Source organism: Pterocles gutturalis, unplaced genomic scaffold, assembly GCF_000699245.1.
Source record: "Pterocles gutturalis isolate BGI_N339 unplaced genomic scaffold, ASM69924v1 Scaffold51774, whole genome shotgun sequence".
Taxonomy (NCBI): domain Eukaryota; kingdom Metazoa; phylum Chordata; class Aves; order Pterocliformes; family Pteroclidae; genus Pterocles; species Pterocles gutturalis.
In genome coordinates this window covers 1-8,732 of record NW_010135150.1, presented here as the reverse complement: position 1 = coordinate 8,732, position 8,732 = coordinate 1, and the positions used below count along the sequence as shown (strand labels likewise).

At 41.5% G+C, this 8,732-nt stretch overlaps 1 protein-coding gene across 1 annotated transcript; it reads right to left on the bottom strand.

Moving 5' to 3' along the window:
- Positions 1 to 3,430: 3,430 nt before the first annotated feature.
- Positions 3,431 to 8,131, bottom strand: LOC104467848 (transcriptional enhancer factor TEF-3-like; the record flags this gene model as incomplete). The annotated part of the gene is made up of 3 exons (XM_010081789.1): positions 3,431 to 3,668; positions 6,368 to 6,520; positions 7,991 to 8,131. Coding segments are annotated over 3 exons (408 nt in total), but the record flags the coding sequence as incomplete, so codon positions are not given.
- Positions 8,132 to 8,732: the final 601 nt, after the last annotated feature.

The following is an 8,732-nucleotide window of genomic DNA, read 5'->3' as shown; positions in this document are numbered from 1 at the left end:
CCTGAAATGGCCAGGCAGCTGGACTAGATGACCATTGTAGGCTGCTTCCAACTGGAACTATTCCATTATATTTCATTCTAATTTAAATTTGTACTTGTATACAAAGTATATTCAGTAGGGGTTTGTAAGTGGCCAATATTCTGGTCTGCTGTTTGAAATCTCTGTTGAAATGGAAATTCTCAGGATTCCTCAAGGGCTAGGGCAAATAAAACACTGTTTGTAGGGCCTGGCATTACCACTTCCATGGGTGATGAAATCTTCATCCTTCAGTGTATGTCTCCATTTCATTGAGTGGGTAGCACCGTGAGACTTTGATCTGACTCTCACATTCATCTCTGTCACTGATGCATTTGTGCATGTATTTGTGCATCTGTCCTTTGACAGTTAGTTCCAACATGCTGTCTAATTTTGGATCATGTACTGACTATGTACCTCTCAGGCACTGATTATCCTTCTGATAATTCACCTTTCATTTGCCATCTTTCTGTTGCTCTTTTAAGGTCATTTCAAATCAGTATTTATTCTCCCAGTCAAGCCTAGTGTCAAGTTGCTCAAGTTCTCTATACATACTCAGCTTGCAAAAAAATCTCTTTTAGTGCTATCTGCAGATTAATTTACCATGCTACATTCTCCCTCCTCCAGACTTACTGATGATGTTAAAGGAGAATGGGTCTATATTAATCTTTTTTCAGTACACACCTTCTCCTCAGTTAACATATTCATCTTTGTTAAAGGTCTTTTCAATTGTTTGCTTTTAATCTAACTGCTGACAGCCACACCATTGGGAACTCATGCTTCAGACAAAAATTTTTAGGGAGTCCCGTATCGAAATTTTACCATAATAAACTTGTCTAACTCATTTGATTTATAAGTTAAATTTTAATAGTTCATTCTTTACTGCTTCTTGAATATTAATTCCTTGTGAGGAATCTACTCGCCCAGCTGCAACACAGAGTCAGAAAAGATTGTACTGAATCCTAAGGTCATAAAGTAAGTTTTACAAACCTAGAGGCAGCATTATAGGCTTGAATAACTTTTACAGAGGATTTGGAAAACAGTTCAGAGAAAGAAACTCCATACTTATCAGCCAGCAATGAGCCAGAGGAATACTAAAGATTTAAGTAATTGAGGAAAACACTGTATGTTTCTCCACACTTATGAGTTAGCAAAGAACAACTGCTCTCAGTACCAGCTTCAAAATAAAAACATGATGATTCCAAGCCATCAGCAGATTCCTACTCAGAAGTATTGCACGGAGTGGTTGAAGCTACCATTATCTAGCTAAGTTCACTGTTTACCAGAACTTGATTAAAGCTGGGTAAGAGAAAGCACAGCTAGTGAAACACACAAGAAAGCTCATTAACACAATCAAGATGATGAGCTAGTGAAAAGTTAGATTGTTGAAACAAACATCTAAAGCAGCAGATTGCCCAAATCATCTTGTGGGGAAAAAGCTGAGGAGCCTTAGAACCCCTGGGAAGTGAGAGAGCTGAGAGTGAAAGAGTTGATGTGAAAGATGCTAGTGCTTTCTTTGAGCATAATGAAGACTTTGGAGGAAATAACTGAGTACAATACCAGATTATGTTTTCAAAATAATGTGTTCTAGTAAGGGAATCTACCCTCCTTTCCTCCCTTCCTCTCCCTCCCCCCTGCCCCCTATCTAGTATACCAAGCAGAAGTGACACAGATGGTGGCTGAGCATTTTTCATCAATTTCAGTGAGAGGATGGGAAATATTCAACAATACTTGTGAAAAAGCCCAGTAGAGACTTGACTTAGACCTGCAATCTGAGTCTATAAAACATGGGAAGAACTCTCTCTAAGAGTGGAAGATTTAAACTTTGAAGGGAGTTGAGATTTAAATGTGCATGAAACAAAATCATCAATCTGTGAGAAGTACTTTACAAAGTACTCCTGGAGTACTTTGTAAATGAGTACAACTTACAACTTGAAATAGAGACACAAAACATTTTAAAGGACAGGAAGATGGCTAGGAAGCTGGAGGAGATATGTGAGTCTGTAGGCTGTGGGAAGAGTTGTAGAGTATCTCCATGGAATACACAGAGCCCTTTAACCAGCAGACTGAAAGCTGTAGAAGGGAGTACTAACAAGCTCATAGATTCTCAAAAGAAGTCAGATTTCATCTGTGTGTGGCTGAAGCCCTTATCTTCTGGGATTCTAATAAACCCTTGATTTCTGATGGTATCTCAGATTGCTCAGGTACCTTTAAATACTTTGCTCTGTGCCAAAAATGTGAGGATGTAAACGTCTGAAATAAGTATGAGGTGTTTCCTAAGGTGTTGTGATGCATTGTGGAAAGAGGAGATAAAACACCATATATCCAAACCTGGGCCATGGGACTCTGCCTGGACACCCAATAAATTGCCTGTTCAGTGGCTGACAGAGAGCATCATGCAACCCACCTCTTCCCTCAGGTAACATGAATGGCTGGATCTTCCTCCACATCAGCAGCATTGTGGGGACCAAGATTATTGCCTCTCAGTGACTCTGGAGTAAACAACCTCAGTTTACAAGTAAAGCAGAGAGACTGCATTTGATTGCCTTGGCAACATGGAAAGCTAACCTCTTTTCACTACTCTCTCTCACCTGTTTCCTGCAATTTGCTGGCCAAATGGCATTCTTTGAAATACTTGTGCGCCTCACTGTCTGCAACTAACACATGGAACAATTTGATCTCAGTAAACAATTATTTTACCTGTGCACAAGAGAAGAGCAGAGTCTAGCTCCCTGAACAGTGCTAACTGCGCAGGGAGAACAGAAGCAAAACTAACAAGAATTATTTCAGTCAGTAAAGTCAGCAAACCTCATGCTGGGCAAGACAATATGATTTAATATACCGATTTTCTACGCATAACTTAATTTATAAGGCAAAAGAAATGTTGATCTCTCACTATCATGTCTGGAAGAGAGGGAAACAGTATTCAGCCTCTAACAGAAGGAAGGTTGAAGGAGCCTGCGACTGCACACCTTCTAAGGCAGACAGCTAGACAGGCAGATATGTAGGTTATATGTGCAATCCCTATACGTATGCATGTGCCCACACATGCCTACATGACATTTATATAAATGCATGATATGCATACGTGTGCATGTGTTGACCTACAAATGAGTGCAGACACTCAGACCCAGATGTAGCATGAACATTTTCAACCTGTTCATATGTGGTCAAACTTATGGAAGCTGCTGCCATTGCCCTACCTGTACGCTCAGGTGCATACCACTCCTTTTACATGTCTGATCACACCCTGTATGTGCTCTGTGGGAAATATATTCCAGAGGATGCTATTTGTGGTGAAACCCTTAAGCAATTATTTTGCCTGTTTCTTTAACTCCAAGTCTTTTCTCCATTTGCACAATCCTGGAGATACAAACTTATTTGACCCTGTCAATCACAAAACAGCTCAGAGGTGCTTTTCTGAAAATACACAATATCTGCAGTTTATTTTTCCATTTGGTATGAGGGGACAGGGGTTGTTCAAGCATGGGCTTTTTTCTCAGACATGCATCGCACGGACGACTCAGGGCAGAGAGTCTCTAGTCCTTCACCAGCCGGTAGATGTGATGCTGGGCGCCATGGTCACTAGTTGACACCTCAAAAACATATGCTATGCACAGCAAGGTCTCCTGTGTGTCCCTGTTTGTCACAACCTAGAGAGAAAAGGAGAAGAAGCTGAGATGGCAACTGCCATTTCTCTACTTACATATTCCAACACATTTAACATAGAGCAAAAAGTCAGTGATAGGCAAAGAACAGAGAAGCACAGGAATGATATACAGCTTGACCACCTCAACCCCTGTCTATGTGCACACACACCGAAGCAAAGCACTTTCGCAGCATCAGGACTACAATGCAGTGAAGAGGCAGGGAGGTAAGCGGAGTCCACTGTGGAGAAAAGAAAGCTGGGACCAAGCAGTGACCACATAAGTGGAAGCAGGTCCATTAGGTCCTCTACTCCCCACCACCAGTGTTGCAGATTGCAGCAGAGAGAAAGTGTTTCACAAAAAACCTTTTTGCTTTGTTTCTTGGCTATAGAGAGGCCACCTCCTGTGGCACATCCTCTCCTGCTCATATATGTGTTGATATATCACAGCCATGAAGAGTTCTTTCCCTCCATCTGCTCCTGCTTGTCAGTAGTAGACACAGACCATGAGGATTATACAGCATAACTCATTTTACAGGAGACTTATAGGTTTGACTCCATTCCGCCTCCCATTCCATACACTGTAGATGTCAGAAGAATGGCTGCTACATTCATACATTCTTATAGTAGCTCCTTTTTTTCAATTTCTTCTTCTGTGGTCCCTCAGGAACCTTAGCTTCTCTGCAGTGTGACTCAGTGTCAGTAGCACCATGATGGAACCATGTTGTCCTAGTTTCAGAAGCGTGTACTGACTACAATACATCTCAGGGATAAGTGAAATGGTGCACCTAGAGGTCCTAGCTCAGCTTCCCTCTGTCACTGCACAACTTTGCCCATTCTTGTCATCTAACTTTGTGCCATAGCTAAAGCTTCAAGCAGTTCTCTCCTGCTGGAGGAGATACATTTTAATCAGTAGTAGCACCAACAAAACTGCAGAAGAAAAACATAACAGCTGGAGGCCCGAACTTTACCAAAGCCCAATCACTCTTGTGAAAGAGGAAAGAAAATAGCTGTTTTCAAACTTGCTTATTAGTTTAGCAGCCTGATTTTGGTCTATTCTGTTTCCTTTTCTTACTTCACGACTGTGTTTGCAGCTGAACTAACCCTTCTCCTTTCTTCTGCAGGCCATTGTGAGTTATACACCATCCAGGTGTGGTAGGACACCAGAGCCTTTTCTGAAAAATTGGCTCGGAAATCTTGAAGGGCTAGATCCAGAGCAATGTGCAAAGCAAGATAAATCATACTTGTGAGCTATTAGGGGTATCTAAGCTCATGAAAGTGTCTAGAAAAAACATAATTAGACTTGCCTCAGAAGTTGGTAGTGGGGACTGAGGACTAGCAGCAGGCCTTGCATGAAGCATGGCCAGTTTTCAGGTCCCCAGTGGGGAGTTGGGGCTGGAAAATGCTCAGCCTGCTACTCAGGGAGCAGGACTGCAAGGCATATATAAAAGGCTGTGCCAGCACCCACATGCCTCTCTGTGACAGAAGGTAAGAGAAGGACAAGAGATTACTCAAAACATAAAGCCCCAGAGGAAATGTAACTATATGACAACTTTGTTCATAAAATTTATAGCAAGTGCTGGCCTGACTGAGGTATGAAACATGCAGAAAGCAGTCACAGTGTTCCTCAGTACAGCACACAGGCCTTCCTTCTCTCTGTCCCTGCCTCCTTCATGCTTTTGCTCATCTAAAAAACTCTTAGCATTTATACTCCTCTTTTCTTTCAGATGCTAAAGATCTTAGTACAAACATGAATGAAAGCATCCTAAAGCCCTGTGAGGTACATTATTAACCTTGTTTTATAGCTGAGGTACCTGAGCCACAGAGCAGTGAAATGAGTTGCCTGTAGTCCCGCAAGATCTCCAGAGGATGGAATGAAGACCACTTGATTTCCATTTTCAAACAGCCTCTAGCATCTCTTCTACTTACCCAAGCTCATGTTCTCTGGGTGAAGATCTGTGACACATCTTATAGAGGTGAGCATAGAACTCAGCCTATTAGGAAAATCCACCTTGTAAACTCTCTTTGGCCTCTTCCCAAATGTAGGCTTCATCTGAGCCTGGAAAGTCTCCTGGTATAACAGACACTAATGCAAATCTAGTTGCTGTAGCCTTGTAGCACTGTCCTACCTAGAGGTTGCAGTGATTCATGAAGGTGTCACAGAGCTTCCCCCAACATGCCCTTTCCTTTACATGCCTCCATATTTCTTCCAGGTTTGGATGGTCCTGAGGAAATAACTTTTTTTTTTTCTTCCCTACCTGATCAGTGAAGAGCTCTTCCCATGACAAAATTAGTAACCCCTTCACAGTAGTCTTGGGGTTTTTTTATCTTGCAAAAAGGGCCAAGGCACAGAAAGGACCTCAACATTCGTCCAATAGTGGAATGATCATTTCCTTCACTGACTTTTGCATCTTTCTCCTTCCTTTATTTCTCTGCCTCATGAGTTCTCCCTTTATCTTTCTTTTTTCTTTTTCTTTTTTTTTTTTTTTTGTCTCTTACTCAGGACTCTCAAATTCTGCTGCTTCTCTGCATGGGCTACTATTTCTAGAGCTCCACAAATGGTCTTGAGGTGCAATACATGTGAGAGATACTAAGTTCAATTAGAGGCTGAGCTGTAAAAGGAAATCTGCTTTGACTTGCAACAGCAAACTCCTGCATAGGGCTTACATGTTTCCAAGCTCCAATGAAAGCAGTTGAAAGTCCCACCTGCAAGATAGTAAAGTTCTCCAGCACACTGTTCATCATATACTTCTCAGGAAGGTGCTTGAGTTTGTGAATGAAGTTTATCATGTATTCGCAGAGAGGGGAACGGTGAATGCGATAGGAATAGTGTCCATTTTCATAGCGTGCATACTCTGTCTGAAATGTAAAACACAAAAGGGACATAGGGGCTAATGTTGTCACATTAGAAGCAGTGATCACATAAAGGGAGTCAGAACAAAAAAATTACAAGGGCATTTTTCAAGTGATTTTAATAATAGTAATGAGTTGATTAATCATTCCTCTACAGTACTTTTCACCATGGTCAGTCTCCTTGAGCCCTCTAATTTCTTTGGATTGATTTCTTTCTTCTTTAGAACAGTGGGTTCCAGTTTATGAGCAGTAAACTGCCAATGAGCTTTGAAAGGTAACTAAGAAGAGCAGACCGATTGTCAGCTATACTATGGTCTGCATCTCTACTGGAAAAATATTAGGTGTGGATAACTGAAAAAGTTAAAAACTACTGTTTTATCAAGACCAGGAAGCTCCTAGTAATGACAGTAATCGTATGCTCAGGATGCTTCACAGCTGGAAAGGACTAAAGCCTTCTGGTACCTGTGAGAGAGAACATAGTACCTCTGCTCCCCCTTAGGAGAGCGTCTGGCCAATGTTACACAGAGGGGTTAGGGGTTTTTCTTGTTCGCATTCATATCTTAGCTCCTGTATATTTCATCTTCCTTTGAACAGAAGCTGAGATTGGATTCTATCATTTCACAGCAGACCATTACCTCTTTTCACCCCAAGAGCTTGGTCTCCTTTCCTGTGCACTGTGACACCTTTCTCTGGCCTATCTATCCCATCATACAAATATATAACCAGACTTCAGGCATGTCTGTCATATGACTAGAGATGGCTCTTGGGGAAGGATGTAGCTTGAACTGACTGCTGACACAAGAACACCTGGTGTTCTGCACACAGCCACTCCTGCATCTAAAGCTTCTTAAGAAAGAGAGCATCAGGAAGCAGGTCCGAGCAGCTCTCTTAACAGCTGAATGTGGCATCAGAAAGAGTTTATTCAATGCAAGATGTATGCGTAATTATACAGCTCCACTGTTGTTCAAGCTGTAAGTGTACAAACACTAAGATAAGCCTCATAAAATCATAAGACTATAGCCTGTAAATTATTAGTCTATTAAGTAATAGCTATAGTCTATAAATGATCTGTTTGAAAACACTGATAAGAGTGAGGTGTTGCCTATTTTTTTTTTCACCTGCCTGGACTACAAAACAAGGGTCCAGGTTTCCTAGCTTTTCTTTGTTCCCAAAAGAAAACCAGAGAATCACCAGAGCTGAGAGTCTTGCTTACATATTCACATGTCTTCAGAAATTGAGATTTAAGGGAAAAATAGCAAACATCACCAGACCTTCAATGAAGTCCCGAGACAAGGCCATGTTGCAGGCTGGAGCAATCTCAAACCTCTGTGTCTCACAAATAATAAACTATGGCATTCATCTCCCTGACAACAAGCATGGGATATACTTTGCCTTGAGATACACATGGTATCCAAATACTTGAAGGGGCAAAACAGCAGCCAGAGAGAACCTTGCACCCAGGTGCATGCTCCCTACCTCCACTTTCTCCACCACCTGCTTCCCAAAGGAACACACTTTGGTGGAACAGGTAATGACCATGTTTTCTGGGCTCTCATATTGGCTGGAAACGCCATAGAAAGATCTGGATTCATCTTCAATATCGGTGTTCAAATCAGCCTGCCAAAAAAAAAAAAAAAAAAAAAGGCAATAAAACAGATGGTTTTGGTGTTTTTTCATCATTACCTAAAGGGGTCTTGTGTAGCCAAGATTGTAAAGGTATTGGAGTGTCCAAAGGTCCTTAAGCAGATCAATGTGCATCAAGCAAGCAGGGGAAATCAGAAGACTATGCACTAAAATCCAGTTCCTTCCTCAGAAAATGGTGCTGAAGATTTGCATACACATTACGGAAATCTGGTGGAATATTCTTGTAACATTAAAAATATATGACAAAGCCTCTTGCCTTAGCTGATATTTACCATAACTGAACAGTGCCAGGACAGCATGGAGGTACTCACAAAGCAGACAGGAGGGCATTGTAGAAACAGAGCAATGCAACAGACAGGCTAGCCTGGGCTGCCTCAATACGGAAGAAAAACAAGGGTATAGCAACTATAATAAAGCTTTTCCATCCTGGATATGCAAATAAGAGGAAACAGAAAGAGCAAAGAGAAGGAATATGTGAATACACACAAACATTAGGCTCAGGCACTACGATATGAAGAATGTAAGTAGACAGGATGCAACGTAAGGAATGCACAGAATCACAGAATGTTAGAGA